The 26,209-nt window shown below is 44.4% G+C and overlaps 1 protein-coding gene across 2 annotated transcripts in view; it reads right to left on the bottom strand.

Annotated features, from left to right (window-relative positions):
• Positions 1 to 407: 407 nt before the first annotated feature.
• eepd1 (endonuclease/exonuclease/phosphatase family domain containing 1) overlaps positions 408 to 26,209 on the bottom strand; it is a 42,791-nt gene continuing 16,989 nt past the window's right edge. The window contains exons 4-8 of one of the 2 annotated variants that reach the window (XM_066675905.1): positions 15,580 to 15,690; positions 11,696 to 11,824; positions 8,449 to 8,584; positions 2,869 to 3,063; positions 408 to 1,283 (exon numbers count right to left, since the gene is read on the bottom strand). In XM_066675905.1, coding sequence (XP_066532002.1) covers positions 1,063 to 1,283; positions 2,869 to 3,063; positions 8,449 to 8,584; positions 11,696 to 11,824; positions 15,580 to 15,690 — 792 coding nt within the window. In that variant the 3' untranslated portion in view covers positions 408 to 1,062. The remainder of the gene's footprint in view (positions 1,284 to 2,868; positions 3,064 to 8,448; positions 8,585 to 11,695; positions 11,825 to 15,579; positions 15,691 to 26,209) is intronic. The other variant, XM_066675906.1, reaches the window with a different exon arrangement.

The raw sequence follows: 26,209 nt of genomic DNA, 5'->3' as shown, positions 1-26,209 counted from the left end.
CAAAGAGGTAGTTCTTTCTCTCTCCTCTGTGTGGGTTTTAATGAGCTCTTCATGATTTCATTGATGATCTCCAACTCCAATCATAATGGACTTATACAGTGAATAGAGCTAGACCCAAGTAGTGGTTTAAAAAGACCTGGAAACCTCTTCACATTAATGGTCTTTATCGTCCAAACACACAGTGCGTGAGTGAATGTGTGAGTGTGTGTCGCCCTGTGAAGGACTGGCGCCCCCTCCAGGGTGTATTCCCGCCTTGCGCTCCAATGATTTCAGGTAGGCTCCGGACCCACCGCGACCCTGAACTGGATAAGGGTTACAGACAATGAATGAATAAATTAATGAATGTGTTAACCTTGTTGTTTAATGCTCAAATCTCACCCAGAGAATCCGTTGCATCAAAAATTATGTTAAACCCAGTGAATATCTCAGTATTGCTTTATTTGTCTTCCTTCATTAAAACCTTGTTTGTCAAGTGTTCATTATTCACATAAATCTCTGAATATACATTTAATTAAATATCTGATTTAATAGAATCTCTATTTTTTAAAAAGAGCTGTTAGTGCTACATCAGTTCTGTACAGCAGCTGGAGGAGAGCAGTCTTTCAGTCTCTTTTTCTCTCTGGTTCTTTCTTCATTTCTCTTTTCCTGTGTTTCTCTGTTCATTTCTGTGTTTCTGTATTTTTCTCTTTTTGTTTCTCAAAGGCGTTCTCTGTTCACGTCTCCTCTGTTTCTCAGTTACTTTCTTTGTGTTTCTCACTTCATTTATTTGTTTTTGTTTCTCTTCTCACTTCTCAGTTTCTCATTTCATTCCTCTGTGTTTCTCTGTTCACTTCAGGGTTTCTCCATATATTTCTCTATGTTTCTGTTTCTCAGTTCATTACTCTCTGTATTTTCCAGTTTCTCCGTTCACCTCTCATTTTCTCACTGTTTCTCAGTTCATTTCTCTGTGTTTTTCTCAGTGCTTCATCACTCTCTCGGTCCTGAAGCGAGAGAGGTCACTGTGACACTGAGGTCACTCTCAGTCAAATCAAATCATCCTGACCGTGACCCTGAGGTCAGAGGTCACCGCTCGTGTTTGGACACGATGATGTTGTCCCTCTCCAGCGCCGCTACGCTGCTGCTGCCGTTCTGGAGCTGCTCCTTCTTCTTCATCATCATCGTCACGGTTGTGTCCAGATAAAACTCAGCGAAGACCGGACAGTGTTCTGATGCCACTCCGCCCCACGACCAGTTATCAGGAATCCAGGGGTTAGTCAGACCCTCCCTCACCACGCAGCAGTGACCTGGAACACATACAGGATTCAGCGGTTAGGGTTTTTCACTTTCACTTCGTTTTCTCCTCAGCTTCAGTCATTGCTAATTCTGTTAACAAAGACCTAACACAATCACACTGTTTCTTAAGAGAAAAGGAGAGAGTTGGGTCATCACCAGGGCGTCTCAGGTTAACACACTCTCTCACTTTCCCTTCTGCTCCTGGAGAGTGCCATGTAGTCATCCAGACTGAGTCTGAGTGCTGGGCGGTGTACCGTTTCACACCAGAAGTTGTACCAGACATCGAAGTAGAAGATGATAATCCAGAAGAACAGAGCCGTGTCTGTTGTCTGGAGGTACTTCTGGTTTAAAACGTCGGACGTGGACCAAACAAACCCTCACTGCGAAAGCTGCCGAGCTAAAGGTGATTATTGTTATTTAATGAAGACATCTGGGACTTCTTCAGTGCAACACAACCATTGACAAGCAGCTCTTGCTACTTTACATCTAAGTACTGCTTATTTATTTAAATATGTTGTGAATTAATGAAGGTAAAGCTTTGATACATTAATAACATTAACAGAGTGTAGCCTATGGTTTTGAAGTTGTCTGAAAAATGCATTTTCACTGTAACTGTCCTGCCCTATGATTCCTTCACTAATTTAGTGCCACCCTCTGAAAACTGATTATGACTGTGGGGCCGCGGAAATGTACAGTTCTCATGACGGTGGAGTAGTGTGCTCAGGGTTAGGGTTAGTGTTCTACTCACAGTCACAGTGTGGTGAACACGTCATGAATGGGGGGAAAAAATGTCAAATACAGTGAAACCGATATAACATTGAAAACTACCACGATATAGTATTTTGTTCACACCGCGCAGTGTTTAATGATCTTTCCAGTGTGTTGCCTTCGTCGTCATGTTTACAGGCAAAACAGAGCTTTTCAAAAACACTGACGTCACACCGTGAACCGCACAAGTCTTTCTGTTTACATTAGCAGAGTGTGTCCAGAATCTCATGTTATAATATCTCCGAAATGTGTGTGTGTGTGTGTGTGTGTGTGAGAGAGAGAGAGAGAGACAGAGAGAAAGCGAGACAGAAAGAGAGAAACACAGAGAGAGCGCGAGGGAGAGACACAGAGTGAGAGAGAGAGAGAGAGAAAGAGACAGAAAGAGAGAGCGAGGGAGAGACAGAGAGAAAGCGAGAGACAGAAAGAGAGAGAGCGAGGGAGAGAGAGAGACAGAGTGAGAGAGAGAGAGCGAGGGAGAGAGACAGAGTGAGAGAGAGAGAGACAGAGAGAAAGAGAGAGAGAGAAAGATGCTGATGAGCCATTACGAAAATGAAACGGAGAAAGCAAAAGATGATACCAAAAGAATGAGAGAGAAACAAGAGAAAACAGAGAAAGCAAGGTGTTTTGAGTCGTTTGGTGTTCTCTGTGGATGTGGATATTTTCTAAAACACTGTTGGTGTGGAAAATATCATTTTGAAAACACAAAAATACCAAACTATGAGTGAGACTGGGACCTCAGGACTTTGTGAGTTCTTCTTTTACTCTAGTAGTTTTTTTTACATTCACTTATTTATGTAATTTACTTAAATGTGTGTCTCACACACACACCTGCGTAGATCTTCTTCATGCTGCGGCTGGCCCAGATGTTGTCCAGCGCGCAGGTCCCCTGTGGCGTCTTGGTGCTGATGTTGGTGAAGACGGACGGAGGAAGGAGGGCTGAGAGCTTTTCCTTCTTCAGAGACTCCAGTTCAGCACCGTCCGAGGGCAAACCAAACCCACCCAACACCAGGACATCCTTCATCCCTAAGGGCACAAGGAAACAGAGTTCAAGTGACACACCATACAGAATAAAGAATGACTCTTCACCACAGGACTGATGGAGCTCGGCCTGTGACTGTGGACAGTCCTGGGGTCACCCACTGGCTTCACACTGGCTACACTCTGTGTATTTCACAGAGTACGAGAGTGTTGATGCCAAACCGTGCGTCTTAAAGACTGAGGAAATACAATGTTTCTCTTCTGTACACAACAATAAATTAATGGTATATTTAGTTGATGTTTACTGATCTTTCAGGTCACGAATAAATGATCAAAATCACACCGATTTGTCGCATTTGGTTCAAATAATGTTTTCCCATCAGACATCGTTTTGAGCACTGCAGGCTTTCCCCATTCATTTCTGAACCAGTGGACAGTCTCCTCCTCCTCCTCCTCCACGAGGTCTCTGATTATAATCAGATGTCAGAAAGCATGTGAACCTCGTGATTAAACCTCCATGAGGGAGATAAAGATGAAGACATGACCTACCAACAAAACACATAGAAAATAATTCATTTCTACTCATAAGACGGGGCAGCATGGTGGTGCTGCAGGCAGTGCCAGCGTCACACAGCTCTAGGGTCCTGGGGTTGTGGGTTTAATCCCAGTGGTGTGTTCTCCCTGTGCTTTTCCACCAATGAGAAAACGGAACGGTTCACAAACCCAATGTGGAAGTGCTTGGTCATAAATTGGTGTTTTTGTGAACCAGAAAAGTTAGTTCCCAACTGGAAACAATGAAGCGTTGAGATAAAGAAACTTCAGAAAGAGCCCAGAGCCTCAAATAAAGAGTTACAGCGCAGTGGAGCTGGGTGTGTCTTTTATTTCTATTGATTTATCTCCCTGTTTATACCTTGGACCTCACCACACACTATGAGCCAACAAGATCACTTAGATCACAGGACACCGGCCTCTTTCTAGTTCCCAGAATTCACAAGACTTAACTGGGAGGAGGGAAACTCATGGACATGAGGAATCATGGTAAACTTGGATTTTATAAACACTATTATTGTGGCCCTAGATTGATGCCACTATCACCATTATTATCATTATTATTATTATCATTATTATTATAATAATTGCATTAATACCCATTTCTTCCATCAGACTTCCATCAGTACTCTAATCACTCCACTGCAGCATAGTGACAGGCTTGACTGGTCATACTGTTCATTTCTGTCAGTAGTTTGATCAGACCCCTGCTGATGACATATCCTTAGTTCCCATCTAATCTGGTGGAAACGCACGGCTGTACCAAGGTTCCAAGAATCAGGAATGGAACCGATTCCAGAACCAGAGTTTATCATATGGAAAAGGTCTGTGTGTGGGTTCCCTCTGGGAGCTCCAAGCTCCTCCCACAGACAAAACACACACGTGGAAGACATGAGTGACTGAGTGTGTGAGACTGTCCACAGGTGTGAGTGTGAGTGTGACTGGCTGAGTGTGTGAGCGACTGGGTGAGTGTGTGAAACTGTCCACAGGTGTGAGTGTGTGAGTGACTGGCTGAGTGTGTGAGTGACTGGGTGAGTGTGTGAAACTGTCCACAGGTGTGAGTGACTGGGTGAGTGTGTGAGACTGTCCACAGGTGTGAGTGTGTGAGTGACTGGCTGAGTGTGTGAGTGACTGGGTGAGTGTGTGAAACTGTCCACAGGTGTGAGTGACTGGGTGAGTGTGTGAGACTGTCCACAGGTGTGAGTGTGTGAGTGACTGGCTGAGTGTGTGAGTGACTGGGTGAGTGTGTGAGTGATTATTAGGCAATGGTGTAGTTTGTGTAATCTATCAAAACACTCTAGATATCAGTCAGAAACAATGTGACACCTTCACTTCTTTTGAGGTTCTATCCACCATTATTACAAATGTGGTCACAAAACAGAACGCATTTTTTTATGTAACATTTACAGACTCTGTTGGTGTTTCTCAAAATGTAACAGGGCCTACACCCCACTGAAGTCACACTTTAGACTTAGGTTTGACACTAGGTCTTAACATAGACACACCTCAATACCACAAACCACAGCAATCTCTGACCATTACCTAATTTCATATGAGCTACGTCTTAGCCATAACATATGTACATCCCTCGCTATTCTACAGAGAGGTCAATACAACCATCTACCGCCCTTCAATTAAACCTCCCAGAGCCATCAACCCCAGGTCCCACTCCATCAGACCCAGTGGAGCTAGAGGTACTACTGACTACTTAGAAAATACCTGTCCATCTACTTAAAGTAGCAGTTATTAAAGTTATTTTATGAAGCTGTTTTGTGACAACATCAGATCTGAATCACACAAGACTAGGCTCATATCTCTTTGAATGGTGAAACCTTTAGAAACTAAGAGTCATAGTAATGTTTTTAAAAGCATCTGGAATCACTGGTAAAATGGGACAAAAACTGTTAAGTTCCTGAGTATAATCGGACAGCGCTGAAAGCCAAATGAGCCTCAGATTAAACCTCGGGGGAGTCTGAGATGATGTATAACTATGTTAAAGCGATGAGGAGGACTGACGTTAATGACCTGCCAACACCAAACACACTCAACTCCTCTCCTTTCGCTTATTCCGCACAAAGCCTCTAAATCACGCCTCTAAAAAACTGCCTCTAAATCACGCAGTTACCACATCAGCACAAAGAGCTCCCAGCCCAGTGACACGAAGCCAATAACACACCCTCAGAGCTGCAATAAACCGGACCCAGCCACAGATGAGCCTCTGATTTGATTCTGAACCGTTAGGAAATGATTCAGGTGAATTACAGCCAAGGACAACACACAGGGACAGCTTCTCTCCCCAAGCAGCGTTTCTAATCAAACCACACACTAAACTGTGGCCACCAGACACCAGAGATTTGTACAGACCACTTGCGCTAGATGTGCATCACACACAGGACACGACAGGGCAGTAGCTAAAGGTGTGTTCGCATGTGGCAGCCTTGGTTTGAACAAAAATGAGCCGTGGTAGGATTTCTCTGTTAGTGCAGTTCATCAAAACATGTGAAGTCTGGTTTGGATCAAGGAAGAGGATCAAAACAACAGAACAGACCACACACACACACTGAAGTGTCATGTGCTCTGCTTTGGTTCATGGAGAAGATGAATTTCAGACTCTGTTTGAATGAGTTGTATCACTACTTTAAGAGCTGAGTCTATTATGTGTTTGGTCAAAATACCACAAGGATCAAACACAACAGCAGTGTATCTCTACCTCTCTTTCGCTCTCTCTCTCTCTTTCTCCTTGCTCTCTCTCTCTCTCCTTCCTCCTCTCTCTCTCTTTCTTGCTCTCTCTCTTTCTCCTTCTCCTTGCTCTCTCTCTCCTTCTTGCTCTCTCTATCTCTTTCTCCTTCTTTCCCTGTCTCTCTCTCTCTTTCTCCTTCTTGCTTTCTCTTTCTCCTTCTTGCTCTCTCTCTCTTTCTCCTTCTTGCTCTCTCTCTTTCTCTCTCTCTCTCATTTTACAAAATAACCAATCACTGCCAGACAATTTGTCCCACCTCTCAGTGCCACAGTCCAATCAGCATTATGTTTTGGACAGCCCCGCCTCTTTTGGGTGATTTCCACATGGTGTTCATTCCCAGAGGGCTCAGCCCAAAGAGTTTCCATCATACATAACCTGGTATGTGTTCAAAACTGCCCCCCACTCTATTTCCAGCATTCCTCACTATGTAGTGCACTTTATAGTGAATAGGCCTCAGATTAATTTCGGGCACGGCCCTTTAGGGGATAACTGGAGCGGCTAATGATCTGGTCAGTGTGGCTACTGTTAACTTCACAATAGTCTTTATTCTGGATCTGCTGCGCCTAAAATAACATGTTACCTGAGGCCTGAATCAAATTATGAGAGTAATGTGATGAGAGAGAGGATAAGTGGTTTCTTTTTAAGATATTCCTGAAGGCATGCTAAAAGACCACTTATTTGATTATGACCAGACTCTTAATTTAGCCATCGAACAATTCTCCTTCATTGCAACCTTCGCCCCACTGTTGTGGAGGTCTTCTGTGTGTGTGTGTGTGTGTGTGTGTGTGTGTGGACTCCAGATCTTCAAATTAATTTGCACATGCACTGAACCAGTGATTCTTTAATAATACGTCCCCTTTCATGCGGTGCTGTCCCACTTCCCCCATTTTCATGGCCCACTTGCCCCACTGAATGATGGCACTTGAGTGGACCGCTCCCACTTGCCAAAAAAAAACAATTCGGGCCATACTCTGACAGGCATCACAGTTTGGGCCAAAAGTGTTGAGGACTCTGTTCTGATGAGGTTCTGATCAGTTTCCCATTATCGACAGTGGACAAGCAGTGACCTATTGACCTCACGCTCTCTGGGCGATGTGTTTATGACTCTGTACCTTAGCTGTTGGAACATCGGTACGCCCAAACATTTCTAAAATATCCTGCTGCTCTTTATGACCTGTTAAAATTCAATAAAGCAAAAGGAACACACTAAAGCAGGGTCATGGATAGGCAGCCCGTGGTCCGAGACTGGACCCTGACGCTGTCCGGACCTGGACCTGTAACTGATAAACTATTAACAGCTGTTTCATTTTTTAACAGAGTGTTTGTTTTAAATGGTGTGACTCTTCTAGTCGTTACGGTTACGGTTTAGCGCTCCAGGAAACTCAGACTAATCACATGTGAGGCTACTCAGCCAATCAGAGGTGTGCATTATGAGGAGCGCTGGGACTCCACTGAGTGACACACACAGGGCAGGCTCCAGACGCCGCTGTCCTGGGGCCAGTAAAAATAGCCCAAGGGACGTGATAAAAGCTGCTTTGGGACGCTTTCAGGACGACAGTGAGTTAAAACCAGAAAGTTAAATAAGAAGGGAACGATTGCGGGTTGAAATTCTCGTAACGCTGAACATGGATTCTGTTTACGAATAAAGCCCCGCCCTTCAGCATAAAGAGCCAATCAGAGTGAAGTCAGCTGCAACTACAAATCATTAGGGACTTTATTTAAAATATGCATTTCCCCCAAATCATTGTTTTACTTGTAAATGTTAATGAAACAATGATGTTTTATTCAGAGTATTTTGTTATTTATAATATTTATAAATCTTGTTGAAATGTAATTAAAAGTGTAATTTGATTTGAAATTCAGTTCCTAACTACTACATAAAATCAGCTGTAATTATTAGGTTATTTTAATGTAAAGGATATGACACTGATGATGAAATGGCACTGAATTAATGAATTTTATTTAATTACCCCTTCTTTAAAATTTCTTAAAATATATTTAAATGACATTCATTTAACCTGAAAGTTTATAATGTTTTCAGATATGAAGTTGTTGTCCAGCAGTGAATATTTATTAATATACATCATGAGCTATAAAAAAATTAATAATAAATAAATGAATCTGATGGTGATATTGGATCTGACCTCTCAGAGTGTCCTGTACTGTGCTGCTCAGTCTGGGGTGTTTTGTCCGGTCAGAACCATGCTTCTGTCTATTCTCCTTCGACAGAGAAGGAGCCTTCAGGTGGACATTCATCAGGTTGAGCTCTGATGATCCGATCTGGTTTTGGAGGGAAATCAGAGAGAACCAAGTGTTAGCATTTTAGCAGACACAGGGAGAACACACCACACTCCTCACACACAGCCACCCGGAGGAAACCCACACAGACACAGAGAGAACACACCACACTCCTCACAGACAGTCACCCGGAGGAAACCCACGCAGACACAGGGAGAACACACCACACTCCTCACAGACAGTCACCCGGAGGAAACCCACGCAGACACAGAGAGAACACACCACACTCCTCACAGACAGTCACCCAGAGGAAACCCATGCAGACACAGGAAGAACACAACACACTCCTCACAGACAGTCACCCAGAGGAAACCCACGCAGACACAGGGAGAACACACCACACTCCTCACAGACAGTCACCCGGAGGAAACCCACGCAGACACAGAGAGAACACACCACACTCCTCACAGACAGTCACCCGGAGCAGGACTCGAACCCACAACCTCCAGGTTACACAACACATTAAACACAAACCCACATTAAACACCCACTGCTGGTCTAGTGTAACCCCTACCATAATGGTGTAAAAAAGTATCTGTAGACGATTTATAAGGGACCATTGCAAATGGAGTGTATATACATTTTCAGAAAGAACTTTCACTTTCTGCACAGAGAAATCCAGGTTTCACCTGCAGCCTGCAGCACACGGCCTGGCGCCTGCTACAGAGGGGCCATGTGACTTCAGAGACGGTAATAAAGGTCACACTGAGATAAGATACGGACAGGTCTGGGCCTACTCTAGATCAGTTATGTAACAATGATGATGGTAAAAGCAGGTTACTGCTTTATTTTATTGTATGTTTGTGCTTTTAGTAATTTGTTGTGACGTTATTATCAGATAAATTATTCGGAAATGAATCATGAAAAAGACCTGCTTTTATTTTCACCACAGAGCAGTACATAGAACGCATTCGTGACAGTAAACAGACAGACACACACACACACACACACACACAGGTGACTAAAGGCAGCCACCTCAGTGCCCAGGGAGCAGTTTGAAGTAAGGTGCACATCCCAAGGGCCCATTAGCCATGAAAATTGAGGGATGAAACAATGCTCTTTTCCCCTCCCTCTGCCAGAGTTTTCCTGCAGGTTCTTGAGACTGTACCATGGTCTTTCTGTCCCAGGCCATGGCTGCCGCTGTGTGTCTAGACCTCTTTACCCTGTCTTTAAAGGAATACTCTGTGTAATATAGTTACCTTAAAATTACAGCTTCAAAAGCACTGTGATGTGCACTGAGATGTAACAGAAAGAACAGAGCGTCTGTGATTGCAGCTCCAGGTTCAGTGCTGCAGAAACTGCACTATGTAACTTTTGGAGGAGGGTAGAAAACCAGCCATCTCCCTCCCCAACACCACTGATTTTAGTACAGTACTGTAAATATAAATTACACTAGGGGGAGCCCCAGGAGCAAATCTATAAAATAAATCTTACCTAGTGTTCCTTTAAAGGGTCTCTATAGGCACTTTTCCCCCTTCGTGGTGTTAGCTCAGCTCATGCTTTTCTATAGTCACTTTTCCACTACCACAGCTCCCATGACAAATGTAGCCAGTGATATTTTAAAACTCACTCTTTAGCCAGAACCATAGGCTTTGAAAACCACAACAGTGGCTTTTTTCGTGCCAATGAGAAGACGAGCTGCCTCATTTTGGACTAACTGCAAACAAGCTATTGAGGACTTACAACCAAATACGAGCAGTAGCTTAGACAAATATGTGGCAGTAGTCTAAGCGAGATGTAACAAAAGCATGGACCTTTTCCAGGTCCTGAGGTGACTTAGTGGCTGATCTCAGATGGTAAAAGGAGCTCCTGACAACAGAGTTAATTTGTTCATCAAATCTGAGGTTAGGATCAAATATAACCCCAAGGTCCTTTACGTGGGGTTTCCCATGACCCAAGAGCCCATCAAGACTATCCATTAAGAGACTCGTAGGCCTGGGGGAGCCAAAGAGAATGACTTCTGTTTTATCTACATTTAATTGGAGAAAACTGCCTTCAAGCCAACACTTAATTTCGTGCAGACATTCATTCAGACGTCTAAGTGAGCATGAGTCCTCTGGCCGCAAGGGGAGACACAACTGGGTATCATCTGCATAACAATGAAAATGAAAATCATATTTCCTAATAATCTGTCCTAATGGAACCACGTACAAAGAAAACAGAACCGGGCCCAGAATAGATCCCTGGGGAACTCCGCAATTAATGGACGAATTTGACGATCGAAATTTACCACCGTGCACTGCAAAAGATCTACCACAGAGGTAGGATTTACGCCGTTTCAATACTGACCAGTATTACTGATCAGTAAGTTATGGCCAACAGTGTCAAAAGCAGCTGTAAGGTCCAACAAAACCAAAATGGCACACTTCCCTGTGTTTACTGCGAGCAACAGGTCAGGGGTCACCTTTAGGATGCCTGACTCTGTACTAAGGAAGGGTTTAAAACCTGACTGACAACTTTCAAAGATGCTATTTTTTGTCAAATGAGCCAAATGTGATCTCTGCTGCAGCTGGAGATTTTACAGATGGAGTTTGTGCTGGACGTCTGCATTTCGTGGTGGATGGAAAGTCTGATTGGTCAATCTGAGCTCTGCAAAGTTTACACGTCACATTCAGTCCTCACTGGGCTTGCTTTGAACCTGGCACAAGCTGGAACCAAAACAAGGACCAGATCTTTTGAGCCGAGCTGAGGTACCATGCAGTGGAAAAGCGCTATATATGGGCCAAGGTTTGTGGACACTCCTTTAAGTTGCACCATTTTACAATCCCATAGAAAAGCAATGAGCAAATGAACGGGACGCCAGGCCCAATTCCTTGGAGTGACCGACTTCCATTGAGTACATCTGGGTTGATTTGTAGAATGGTCCAGACACAATCATCAGATAACAACATCAGTAGCTGACCTCGCTAATGCATTTGTGGCTGAATGCCATCAAATCCTCACAGCAATGTTCTAACATCTTGTCTAGGTCATTACCAGAAGTGTAGGGCGAGTATCTCTCGACTGATACCCTTCATTTCAGAAGAGACACTCTATGAACAGATGTCTAAGTTCTGGACCATGTAGTGCCCAGGGAGAGCAGCTGTTACGTACGTAAAAGTGGCCGAGGAATGGTTTTGGTTGGCTGTGGTTCCCGTTGCCGTTCACAGTGGCCAGCACAGAAGCGTCCTTCAGCTCAACACCAGCCGAGGAGTCCCAGAGAAAGCCGGAGTATTCTGGACCCTACAAAAAAAAAAAAAACACAGCACAACACAGCAACATTAACACAGAGACAAAGAAAGTGTATGAGGAAGAGTTTCTGATGTGGACCTTCATACAAACATAAGTCGTCACCACAGCAATCACAGATATTACCAGGCCTTACATTTTAAAGTAACTTTAGGTAGTATTTTTACTAATAAGATTACAGTTTCATAATCATCAATATGCTTCTCTGACCTAAAATGGGGAGGATAGGGCCCCTGTCATTGCTACCCCAGGCTTAGCACTGAAGAAACTGCACTATGTAACTTTTGGAGGAGGGTAGGAAACCACACAGCCATCCCTACCCACTTCCTCACCACCATCTTTTGGTTTCAGGACTGTGCTATAAAAGAATTACACTCTGCAGCTGTAGGGGGAGCCCAGGAGGAAAAAAAATAACAAATCCTACATAAGGTTGCTTTAACCACTCAATGCTTATTTGCATTTCCTCTAGACGTGTGAACAGTGGAGTGCCCTGCCACATGAGAACAGACAGCAATGGACACTTTAAGCCAAACCAGTGGCCGGCCAAAGCAAGGCCAAAGAATAAAATACATTACACTTGTCACTGGTAATAATTCCACTTCTAAATATCATCTAAAGTTTATTTAGTTTTGTTCAATAAGACGTTGTCGTTTTGTATGAATTACAGAGTTTAATATAATTTCCAGTGGAGTCTGGGAGCGAAAGACGTGTGTGTCACAATCAGGGGGCTCCGAATAATCTCAACTACACAAGTTTGGGAACAACGGAGTTAAACCGACCTCGGTGTCTTTAAATACACTGCGTATAAACCTTTATAGACAAGAGAAGCCCAAAATTAAACGGGACATTCAGGAGCAGCTGCAATGTCAGCTAGAGGGGACTAATGACCCCACCCCTCCACTTCTGGGCTTTGGGGCAGTGGAGCTGTACTCTCTGCAGTGATGAATGGAGCTCTATAAATTCAGTACCTTTGGGAAAAGCTGGGGTGGTGTTTGTGATCCAGAACTGATCAAAATGTGTAAAAGGTGTGTAATCACGCTTTAAAGGCCATTGTGCAACAGTACAATGAAATATGACCTCTGTGTTTAACCCATCAGTGAACACACACACACACACACACACACACTTCCTGACTTCACTAATGTCCATCAAATCAAAGATTTCATTTCCAGTAGAGTTTTAAAAGCAGATGCACTGTAAAGGGTCAAAAAAGATACTGAGATATAGGTTTTGCTCCAACAGTATTAATAGTATTCTGTAAGGTTTGTCCAGCTTAGCAACAGTTGCTATGCCACACAAATGTCTTTGTGGGCGGAGCTTGTGTAGACCCATAATTTCTCACTAACGGCTCACTGAAACAAGAGGAGAGACTGTGTGGAAAGACGTGGAATCTATGAAGAAACGTGAGATGATTTATTAATACTGCTTCATTTTGAAGGGCGGCACGGTGGTGCAGCAGGTAGGTGTCGCAGTCACACAGCTCCAGGGACCCTCCGGTTTCCTCCCACAGTCCAAAAACACATGTTGGTAGGTGGATTGACGACTCAAAAGTGTCCGTAGGTGTGAGTGAGTGTGTGTGTGTGTGTTGCTCTGTGAAGGACTGGCGCCCCCTCCAGGGTGTATTCCCGCCTTGCGCCCAATATATAAGGGATAAGTGTTACAGACAATGAATGAATGAATAAATGTTTCATTTTGATGTAGACTTATTGTCCGTTTTTTGTTGGGAAAAACCCATCAACACAGAACATAAATGAAAACGTGATTCATTGTGTAACCGTCTAATCCCTCATGTGAACATATAAACAGAGTCGCCTGGGGCTGAGAAGGCATTACAGTATCTTTAAATCTCAGAACGGTGTGTGTTGTGCTGGAGGCGGCTGTGTGGGAGATGATCAGCTGTTTATGCTACACTTAGATACAGAAAGGAGTGAGATAAGAAAGGGCAGGGGGGAAAGTACACACCGTTCATCAGCTGTATCCCGACACCTCACAGTGGGACAGTGAAACGGCAGATGGGTCAGAACTACCAAGTCTGGGATGTTCATTTTTCCCACTGTGTGTTGAGAGGCCATCATTTTGTATTCCATCCTCTGGTAAAAGTGTAAGGTGTTGATGATGATTGTTGTGTAATGACCGAGGTCAAACGATGAGGGACATTCCTAGATGTGAGGGTCATTTGAACAACAGGAACATAATAAACGTATTGTCTGTGTTTATCATTTCTGTGTTTAAATACCAAAGGGGTCAGCTCTAACCGCTCACTTCGAAACAAACACAGCGCCTCCAACAGGACAGAAAATCTCATGCATCGTTTCTACAGTTACACAGGGCGTGGAGCACACATCTACTCTGGTTTATTTCTGTTAGCGCAGCGTGAACATGCACATGACAGGACTCCTCTATCAGCAGAGTTACACCAGGGGGAAAAAACAGATTGTTCCAGTGGATCGAGCTTCAGCAGGATTGTCATTAACATTCACAGAAGCATGTTTGGTTATAGACTTTAAAATCTGACTGATGTGTGGTGCCTGATATCAGACCCTTCCAGGTCACCAACCACATGCTTTGTGTTGTAACATATTGGGGGCTGGTGTCTGATGTGGCTTGAAGAAGCAGATTAAGATTCACACTTAATCTCCGGATACAGTGCCTCTCAGACCCTCACTGAAGTTGTCTGAATTGATACGTTTTGGATGTTTTGGTGTGTTTACTCGTATAATATGTGGATACTGTGAACCCAGATATAATCCAGATATTCAAAACGACACATGGAAAGAGTCTAAACTTAATCTTATTCTTAATCTGCTGTGTGTGTGTGTGTCTGTCTATGTGTATGTTTAAACAGGCAGTGTGTATTCAGTCAGACTTTACAGGGAACAGTGCAGACATTCCTTTATTGACTAAACATTATAATGATATTCATGTTTTTATCAGAGAGAGAAAGATAGCGAGAGGGACAGAGATGGAGATAGAGAGAGAGAAAGCGCAACAAAGAGAAAGAGAGTGCGAGAAAGAGAAAGAGAGAGAGCAAGAAAGAGAAAGAGAAAGAAAGAGAGAGAGAGAGAGAGAGAGAGAGAGAGAGAGAGGGAAGAGAGCAAGAAAGAGAGAGAGAGAGAAAGAGAGAGCGAAGAGAGAGCGTGCCAGAGAAAGAGAGAGAGTGAAAAGAGAGTGAGAAAGAGAGAAAAAAAGAGCGAAAGAGATCGAAGAGAGAGTGAGAAAGAGAAAGAGAGAGAGCAAGAGAGAGACAGAGAGAGAGAGCTTCTGAGGTTAGTGTGGTTACGTTAATTTAACATTAGCTGATGTGTCATTAGTAATGTTCTTGTGTGTCGTACCAATTTAAGTGTGTTTTTTTCTGATGGTGTCTAGTAGAGCTCAGAGACTGTGTGAGCACACGACTGAAATTTCTATTTCCGACCTGCGCTTCTGTAGATCGCCGGTTTTGTTTTTTCCCCCAAACTGCAGCTCACGTAAGGACACATGTAATGGACAGCGTAACACACTGGAGGAGAGTGGCAACTGCCCATATCCGTCACATCAGCTGACACACCCCCGCAGGCGCTAGCACTGCACACACCATGCTAAATTTAAGAATGGGGGGAAGGCACCCCCAGTGAGGAATCCCCAGTGCGATCTCCCACCACTCAGGAGCCCCAGGTGCGATGGCAGGATTTTTCATAGTGATGTGATCACCCCGTGCTCAGGACCCTGAGATGGTCTTATATTTGTTTGTGAGCTTGTTTTCCTCTTACCACACTGGCCTCTGCAGTGGGTTTCTCAGAAACAGTGCACTTCCAAGAACCTCGAGGGCCTTTCCACTTTCGCACGTTAAAGAGAGATGGCTGGTTCAGCTCTGCACAGAACTAACACACACACACACACACACACACACACACAAGAGAAGAGAGAAATACATTATTAAAGATATAATGCACAGAGAACTAAACAAAGGCTAGTAAACACATCATGTGCATGATTTAATATTGATTTTAAAAATGTATACACACAAAATGAACACATGCAAACCAGATATTGTTCTATATTCCCCCTGTCCTTTACAGTAAAGCAAATACACAGTGACTGTGTGTTAGAAAGTACAGACTGTTACCATCACCACCACTGTCAACAAATCTGTGTCTAACGCTCTACATTTTTAAACGCTCAATGACTTTGTTTACATCACAAATAGCGTAATATACAGAAATTTGTTATAGTTGGGTGGAATTCTCCTTTAAAAAACTGTGTTCATATTCGGGGGAAACACAACTAAGGAGGAGCTGGAGACAGGGACAGAGAATGGGTGAGGCACATCAGGCATCTCCATCCGGGATACTCAGCATAACAACTGTGACCTAGAACCTTCTGAACATGCCTCTCAGGAGCACAGTCATCTGATGAAGACCCTTGACATTTCTGTAAACTCTGAGGTCTATAAATCACCCACAGAGCGAGAGACTCTCTCAGGAGACGAAGAACAAGCCCAGGTCTGTCCTCACCACCTGACTTTAAAGAAACGGAAACAGAGTTAAGGTGTGGAACAGTGGAACGGTGTTCTCTAATGTGATGGAACTCCATGCAATAGCAGCTTTGGAAATAGTTGGAGTAGCATCAGCATCAGTACATTCACTTATTCATTTTCTGTAATCCTTATCCAGTTTAGGGTCGCGGTGGGTCCAGAGCCTCCCCAGAATCATTGGGCGCAAGGTGGGAATACACCCTGGAGGGGGCGCCAGTCCTTCACAGGGCAACACACACACACAGACACATTCACTCACACCTACGGACACTTTTGAGTCGCCAATCCACCTACCAACGTGTGCTTTTGGACTGTGGGAGGAAACCGGAGCACCCGGAGGAAACCCACGCAGACACAGGGAGAACACACCACACTCCTCACAGACAGTCACCCGGAGGAAACCCACGCAGACACAGGGAGAACACACCACACTCCTCAAAGACAGTCACCCGGAGCGGGACTGGAACCCACAACCTCCAGGACTCTGGAGCTGTGTGACTGCGACACTACCTGCTGCACCGCTGTGCCGCACAAGCATCGGTACATGAACTCAAAGATACAATGCTGAGTGCCATCAGATCCTCACAGCAGTGTTCCATCACATCTACTGTAAAGTGTAGAACACATCACTGCAGCAAAGGAGGAACAATGGCCAGATTCATCCCCTCGGCTGCAGAAGAAATGGTGGCCGAGCTGTCGTCCACAAACTTTTGGCCATATAGTTTATCCAGGCTGATAGATTTAGGGGTTAGGGGACAAGGGAGGTCAGGATAATGGTTTAAGACAAAGCCACAGCTTCAAGTGCCCTGCTTACAGAAGAAGGCATCAGTAATAAACAAAACCAACTAAAATGGCTACAATAAGAGGCCCACATTCTTAAAAATACCCATAAACAATAAACATAAATAAAACTAAAGCTAACAGAGGTCTCCTATAAACCTGTAAATGGCAGAATTATGGCCGTTGGCCCATTAGTGTCCCCTTCACCGGCTCAGTTACTGTAACTGAAGCTCACCGATGACACAGGAAGGGTTTGGCCGAAGACTGAGGATCAGAGGAATCTGCTGGAGATCACACGCACACACACACACACACACACACACTAAAGAGTGGACAGGTCCAGGACGGAGGCCAAATGTCCAGCAGAAAGTGGAGAGTCATGTACACACAGCTTATTGATCATGTGATCAATGACTACCTCAATCACTCAAAACTCTGAATATACAGCACTGTGCAAAAGTCAGAGACCACTCTTCATTTTGTTTCCAATTTTCAGTGTTCACCAATCAGCCACATCATTAAAAACACCTCCTTGATTCTACACTCACTGGCCATTGAATAAGCTCCACTGACCTGTCCCACAGACTGCAGCCCCTCTGTTGATTTGCTTAACTTCCTTAGCCCTCTTTAGTGTGTGATCATTTAGTCTGTGTGTGTGTGGGACATTAAACCCTATTAACCCGGGGACATGACGACTTAAGGCTCATGTGCAGAGGGTTTCGTCATTTCATGGTTTTGTGGTTTTCTTCAGAGGTTTTCTATACACTGTGCACAGCTGGACGTCATTGGAAGTGGTGTCTACATTCTCTGGTACACAGAGTGTACTTTATCTGTGTGTTTACTGGAGTCTGCATCTCAGCTCCTCTGCTCTCTTCAGTTCTCAGAACAGGAGGAAATGCCTCTTTCCAGAGAAAGCACAGAGTAGTTTCGAGGAAAAAAAAGCACAAGACCTAAACAACTCCGTCAGAAAGAAACTGTCCAGAGAATTCAGCCTTGAAAAAAACAGCCTCTGGAAAACTTTATGCACTAAATTTACCTTTGTATCGTTTCCACACATTTGAACATCAGTGTCTAAGATGGGGCACCAAGTGGGGCACCGAGTGGGGTACTGAGTGGCGTACAGAGTGGCGTACAGAGTGGGGTACAGAGTGGGGTACAGAGTGGGGTACAGAGTGGGGTACAGAGTGGAGCACCGAGTGGGGCGCCAAGTGGGGTGCCCGAGTAGAGTGCTGAGTGGGGCGCTGAGTGGGGCGCTGAGTGGAGTACTGAGTGGGGCACTGAGTGGAGTAGTGAGAGGGTACTGAGTGGGGAGCTGAGTAGAGTACTGAGTGGGGTGCTAAGTAGAGTACTGAGAGGAGTAATGAGTGGAGTACTGAGAGGGTACTGAGTGGGTTAGTGAGAGGGTACTGAGTGGGGAGCTGAGTAGAGTACTGAGTGGGGAGCTGAGTAGAGTACTGAGTGGGGCACAGAGTGGGGCACTGAGTAGAGTACTGAGTGGAGCACTGAGTGGAGTGCTAAGTAGAGTACTGAGAGGGTACTGAGTGGAGTACTGGGAGGGTACTGAGTGGGGCACTGAGTGGAGTACTGAGAGGGTACTGAGTGGGGCACTGAGTGGAGTAGTGAGAGGGTACTGAGTGGGGCACTGAGTGGAGCACTGAGTGGGGCACTGAGTGGGGAGCTGAGTAGAGTACTGAGAGGGCACTGAGTGGAGTACTGAGAGGGTACTGAGTGGGGCACTGAGTGGAGCACTGAGAGGGTACTGAGTGGGGCACTGAGTGGAGTACTGAGAGGGTACTGAGTGGGGCACTGAGTGGAGTAGTGAGAGGGTACTGAGTGGGGAGCTGAGTAGAGTACTGAGTGGAGTACTCAGTGGAGCACTGAGTGGAGTGCTAAGTAGAGTACTGAGAGGGCACTGAGTGGAGTACTGAGAGGGTACTGAGTGGGGCACTGAGTGGAGTACTGAGAGGGTACTGAGTGGGGCACTGAGTGGAGTACTGAGAGGGTACTGAGTGGGGCACTGAGTGGAGTACTGAGAGGGTACTGAGTGGGGCACTGAGTGGGGCACTGAGTGGAGTAGTGAGAGGGTACTGAGTGGGGCACTGAGTGGGGCACTGAGTGGAGTAGTGAGAGGGTACTGAGTGGGGAGCTGAGTAGAGTACTGAGTGGAGTACTCAGTGGAGCACTGAGTGGAGTGCTAAGTAGAGTACTGAGAGGGCACTGAGTGGAGTACTGAGAGGGTACTGAGTGGGGCACTGAGTGGAGCACTGAGTGGGGCACTGAGTGGGGCACTGAGTGGGGAGCTGAGTAGAGTACTGAGAGGGCACTGAGTGGAGTACTGAGAGGGTACTGAGTGGAGCACTGAGTGGGGCACTGAGTGGGGAGCTGAGTGGGGAGCTGAGTGGGGTGCTAAGTAGAGTACTGAGAGGGCACTGAGTGGAGTACTGAGAGGGTACTAAGTGGGGAGCTGAGTAGAGTACTGAGTGGAGTACTGAGAGGGTACTGAGTGGGCACTGAGTGGGGCGCTGAGTGTAGTAGTGAGAGGGCACTGAGTGGGGAGCTGAGTGGGGTGCTAAGTAGAGTACTGAGAGGGCACTGAGTGGAGTACTGAGAGGGTACTGAGAGGAATAGTGAGAGGGTACTAAGTGGGGAGCTGAGTAGAGTACTGAGTGGGGCACTGAGTGGGGCACTGAGTGGGGTGCTAAGTAGAGTACTGAGAGGGCACTGAGTGGAGTACTGAGAGGGTACTGAGAGGAATAGTGAGAGGGCACTGAGTGGAGTACTGAAAGGGTACTGAGAGGAATAGTGAGAGGGTACTAAGTGGGGAGCTGAGTAGAGTACTGAGAGGGTACTGATTGGGGCACTGATTGGGGCACTGAGTGGAGTACTGAGAGGGTACTGAGTGGAGTACTGAGTGGGGCACTGAGTGGAGTAGTGAGAGGGCACTGAGTAGAGAGTAGAGTGAGGAAGTTCCATTTAAACTGTAGTTTCTGGATTGTAACTCCACTGTATTTATAGCAGATGTGCGTTTTACCAGCAGTGACTCAGAGCAGTGAGAGCCTTTCTTTCCGTTCCTTACTTCACCCAAACAACACACACACACACAGCTGGCCGCTTTATCTTAAACACCTACTTTTAATTTCACCAACTGGCTGAGTGTGTGTGTGTGTGTGTGTGTGTGTGTGTGTGTGTGTGTGTGTGTGTGACAGAGAAAGGAAGAGAGAGAGAGAGAGAGAGAGAGAGAGAAAGAGAGAGTAAGGAATAGATTCTCTGTGTCTCTCTCCCTCTGTCTGTTGTCATGGTGAAGATGGTTTGATGTGACACTGATGTTGATGACTCAGGACAGGAAGCCAGGTCATAATTGTTCATCACCACGGAAACACAGTTACACCACAAACCCAGAGTCACCATGGAAACCAAAACATTAACCCAAAAACTAAAGCGTCAGGCAGAATACAGCCCTGATCCATGCACTCACACTGGAGTAATACACGAATGATCAGACGTGTGGGCTACACACTGCACGGGGCACAAGAACACAACCGTGTGTTTAGTCATAGCCCTCCATAGAAGAACAGCTGTGGTTTTCTGGAATCAGAAATGTCAGGGGCTGGGGATGTGTGGTGTTTCTGCAAACATTAGTGCGTGGTTTTCATGTAGAGAACAATATCAAACGTAGGATATGAAAAGTGCCGTAAATTCAGAAGTTTTTATTTCTTTATTTATTTTTCTCAACAGTGAATAAACTCAAAAAAGTCCCTAGGTTAGGGGTGTGCCCAAACTTTTGCATAAGGCTGTGTAATTTAAAACTACAGACGTCTCAGAGCCCCTTTATCTTTTTAATAACAATATTCAAATCATCATCAGCCGATGCCAGTCTGAAGCTTTAAAATGAGCTGTTTTTTGAGGTAAGAGCTCAGGTCAGTCCCGGATCCCTGGAGTATAACAAATCATCTCGGCTGAAAAAAAAAAAAAGAAAATTCAGACGTCCAGTAAATCGGAACAGCACTCTGATTACTCTGTGGTGTGTATTGCTGTAAGTCTGCTGACCAATTGCTCAGGAATGCCATCAAGATTTAAAGCAGAGACAACAACTGTGTTCGTGCAGGCCGTGTAAACAGAGGCAGAGCTGCTGACACCAGAGCTGAAATGAAGAATTACTTGTATGGGTATGAACATAAAAAAACAACAATACGCTGTATCGCCCCCTACACTTCCTGTAGTGTATTACAACCTTCCAAAATTATTGTTTGAACATTACAGAGAATTTCAAAGCTATGTTTTAAATAAATAAATGTTGTTGTTGTTTTTTAACTTTTCCATTAGGCAAATTCATTTTCAGTACCTTCTCTCGTGGTTCAGAGTGAGCCGAGTAGGAACTAAACCTTGCAGAGAGCTGATTGTCCAGAGAGAGTCGTCACTCTACGCCACGCAACGCAGACGACCAGCACCAACTCTCCATCTGTAAAATCTCCAGCTGCAGCAGAGATCACGTTTGTTTTTATCCGACTCACGGCGGCAGCTCGTAAAATGACGCCGTGGTCTTTTGAAGAGGTTCAAACACTCCTCATATTGATGGCAAACAATTCCACTGCCCACAGTTCCTCTTAGAGAGGATGTTTTGCGACATTACTAACTGTATTTCGGGCAGTAGCTTTTGTAGTGGAAAACAAACTAGGTACTAGGCACCACAATGTGAGCAGAGTGATATCGAGTAGTGTAGGTACCATGCAGTGGAAAAATGGCATTAGTCATATCACCAACTACATTTACTGCAGTGTATTAGTTTACTCTGTTACTGTAGTGTATCAGGTAGCAGGTACTGTCGTAGTCTCACAGCTCACGTCTCGCTCCAGGTGACTGTCTGTGAGGAGTGTGGTGTGTTCTCCCTGTGTCTGTGTGGGTTTCCTCCGGGTGACTGTCTGTGAGGAGTGTGGTGTGTTCTCTCTGTGTCTGCGTGGGTTTCCTCCGGGTGACTGTCTGTGAGGAGTGTGGTGTGTTCTCTCTGTGTCTGCGTGGGTTTCCTCAGGGTGCTCCGGTTTCCTCCCACAGTCCAAAAACACACGTTGGTAGGTGGATTGGCGACTCAAAATTGTGCGTAGGTGTGAGTGAGAGTGAATGTGTGAGTGTGTGTTGCCCTGCAAAAGACTGGCGCCCCCTCCAGGGTGTGTTCCTGCCTTGCGCCCTAGTGGTTCCGGACCCACCGGGACTCAGAACTGGATAAAGGTTACAGACAATGAATGAATGAATGAATGCAGTGTGTCACTGAAGTGTAGCAAAATCTACATCAAATGATATAAAATAGTGAAACTGTATCAGAACTGTATTCATGAGTACAGTACATACATTAAAGCAGCATGTGGTTTTGGTGATGTCAAACTATGCAACTGATTTAAAAGCTTTTGTCTTTAAGAACGCGTCCTGACCTGGACGTGACGAATAGAGGGTGTAGCTGTGGAGAAAGAGCAGCACAGAGCTCAGCGCGGCAGAACAGAAGGGCAAGCAGAACACGCGGCGTGAAGATCACACTCACCATGTGACTGTCTGCACTGCAGTGGGAAAAGAGCGAGGAGGACGGACAGAGAGGCCGTGAAAGGAGGAGATGAAGAAGCGAGAGAGGATTAATGGAGTCATTATTTGAAGTCGCACGGAGCTGATGACTTCATGAGAAGGTTAACAATGAAATGTATTATTCAGTCAGTGCCTTAAGATCAGACCTGATGTAGTTACCTGCGTTCATGCTTTTTTCTCAGTCGAGTCTTAGGTCTTGAGACCAGTTTAGGAGCTTGACTCGAGTCTGTGTGGCTGACGCAAGAGAAAGAAAGGGGCCAACAGACAGAAAAAGAGCCAAAGTGAGCCGTGTGATTGTAAAGTTATGTGTGAGTTATCTGAGGAGACTCGGAACAGAGCTGAGGAACAGAGCGGAGCAAAATGAAAGCAGCAGGAATGGAAATGGAGAAGAGAGGGATGTGGGACACCTCCATGTGGAGAAGCCTTCTGATCTTTTCTTCAGACACACACACACTGCTGCTGCTCTGTTGACCTACTTTATCACCAGACTGCAGGCAGACGGCAGCAAAACATTTCACACTCGCCCTTCTTTATCTATTAAGGGTAGGACCTGGAGAATGAAGGACTGATCAGCTGTCAGTGGAAACTGATCAATTTTCTGTTCAAACACGGCATGAGATTTCTTCAGATCTTGCTTGTCATGCTAAAAGGAAACCTGCCGTTCCCGTGGGCTTTTACAATATCTGACTCAGACCAAGAGCTGGAAAGTGTAATCTTTTAATGTGCCTTGCTGGGGAAGTGTCGTTAAATTCCAACTGTGTTCCCTGAAGTTTCGTTGCATTTTGTTCTCCAGAAGGAGAGGTGAATATCTGTAAGATTATATTATAGACCTGCATAAAATAACAGAACACACGTTCCTGGAAAAGAATGTGGACGTATGAAAAACACCATTTTAAAATCTACAAATTATCTACAGGGTGGGCCATTTATATTAATACACCTTAATAAAATGGGAATGGTTGGTGATATTAACTTCCTGTTTGTGGCACATTAGTATATGGGTGGGGGGAAACGTTTCAAGATGGGTGGTGACCATGGCGGCCATTTTGAAGTCGGCCATTTTGGATCCAACTTTTGTTTTTTCAATGGGAAGAGGGACATGTGACACATCAAACTTATTGGGAATTTCACAAGAAAAACAATGGTGTGCTTGGTTAATGGTGTAGCTTTATTCTTTTATGAGTTATTTACAAGTATCTGACCACTTATAAAATGTCTTCAAAGTGCTGCCCATTGTGTTGGATTGTCAATGCAACCCTTTTCTCCCACTCTTCACACACTGATAGCAACACCGCAGAAATGCTAGCACAGTATCCATAGTTTCAGGTGCTGCACATCTTGATAGTATGGTGTGGTATATGAAGTACAAAGATAGTGGGGCCATTCTTCAGGGTTACATTGACAATCCAACACAATGGGCAGCGCTTTGAATACATTTTATAAGTGGTCAGAAACTTGTAAATAACTCATAAAAGAATAAAGTTATGTTAAAACCATTGTTTTTCTTGTGAAATTCTCAATAAGTTTAAAGTGTCACATGACCCTCTTCCCATTGAAAAAAAAAACAAAAGTTGGATCCAAAATGGCCAACTTCAAAATGGCCGCCATGGTCACCACCCATCTTGAAAAGTTTCCCCCCTCCCATATACTAATGTGCCACAAACAGGAAGTTAATATCGCCAACCATTCCCATTTTATTGAGGCGTATCAATATAAATGGCCCATCCTGTAGAATGCAGTAGGGTTCCCTAATTAAAGGCTCTGAATATGTAACCTTGAGGGTACCACCACAGTGACAGCAAAAGGTACCAGCACTCTGAGAGAGTACAACACTGTAAGGACATCACCCAGCCCATTAGTACCAGAAACAACCAGTAAAGTCAAAGGACATGTGTGTGAGAGTCCGCTGCTAGTTTGTAGTGAAGTATGTAGTGATTTGCAGTGAAACATATTCAACCACCCCCTGATTTCTCTGTATTTTATATGCACTGTATTGAGACTGTCATAAAAACGTATAAAACAGTATCATATTAAAGTGAATTGTGTGTATTGCTACCTGCAAGAAAAACTGAGCAAGTGAGGACACCCCTTCTCTCCTCAGATATTTATAGTATGACCTCGATGGTTATAACTCAAAGAGTCCATACACATATCCTTGACATATCAGTGTCACATACAATGGACACAACAAGCTGCAAACATCTGTGAACAGGTGCAACTCAAGCTGATTTGTGTGCAGTAAATTATCTAAGACATGCTATGGTACTCGTCAAATACTATTGTCAATAACTTTTAAAACAGTGCTATTTCAGTCAGCTTCATATCGGCATGCTAACTAGCCACCATGAAACTAAACTAGCACTTAGCTAGCTAGTCAGTAAATAATTATTGGTTCATTCAGAGTTTCTTAGTAGCTAGATACTGCATGAAGACCTACATATCTTTTCTAACTGGCTATTGTCCAGTTAATGCTCATGATTTAAATGAGCACTTTTAAGGGTGACTTGTGGAACACTGGTTAACTAGCGAGCTAAGCGCTAACGCAGACAGTGTTACGCTGGTCATTATGTAATTTACCTGCCAAATGTTAGGTTTCCCATGTTACAAAAAAAGCTAGCTCACTAAGTATGCCATAAAAATAGCACTGGACATGGTGTAAAAAGGAGGGGACTGGTTTGTTTTCATACTTCTTTCTGTTTTTGCTACTGCTGACTGAAAGCTACAACTCCTGGCTAAAGATAATCATTGCAAAAAACATGCAGGTTTGTAATTTTATGGTTTTGTCTCTTGCCCAGCGTGCTTTTTGTGGTGGTAGACCTTTAAACAGAAGCCCAGAGCATTCACACAGTAAGAGCCAGAGTATTTATAGCCGAGAGAATTGTGAAGGGACTCTGTAAAATAATGTCCCCAAAATAACCAAGACCCATGCTTTGGAAGCTCCAGCATGAAGGAATGGAAGGAGGGAGAGCAGAATGATGCCAAAGGAAAATGTTGTCAGCACTTCTGTCAAGATTAAAACATAATAATAATAATAATAAATTCCCATTTCTGCCATGTTTAAGTTTTTATGTCATTTGAAAAGAAGCTGTGAGATTTGATAAGGAACAGAAATGAGATTCTGAATTCAGATTACTACAGACTCAAGGGCATGTTCCAACAGCAAAGCTTATAAAGTCTGCTGTAGCATTCTGAGATTACTTTATTACCGTAATATGAGATCACACCGTGATACTTTACTGAGCCCATGGGAAAACATGCTCCACCAAATGAACACCATAAAATTATGCAAATCAATCAAGAAAACAGCCATCAATCAAATCGAGATCAAACATGTTTACACGTCTGTAAAACACACCTCACCTTTAAAACCATATCTACTCACTCCTCATTAAATTATACAGCAGCAATGAAGGCATTTGGTACAACAGCTATGACAGTCTGAGCAATGTATCATTTCATTGATAATATCGGCTGATATTTGAAAAAAATATCCCCGATATTTACAGACTTTTCTGGTT

The sequence above is a fragment of the Hoplias malabaricus genome, chromosome 6, assembly GCF_029633855.1.
Source record: "Hoplias malabaricus isolate fHopMal1 chromosome 6, fHopMal1.hap1, whole genome shotgun sequence".
In the NCBI taxonomy this organism is placed as follows: Eukaryota; Metazoa; Chordata; class Actinopteri; order Characiformes; family Erythrinidae; genus Hoplias; species Hoplias malabaricus.
The sequence above is the reverse complement of the archived record's forward strand: the minus strand, read 5'-3'. Positions and strand labels throughout refer to the sequence as shown.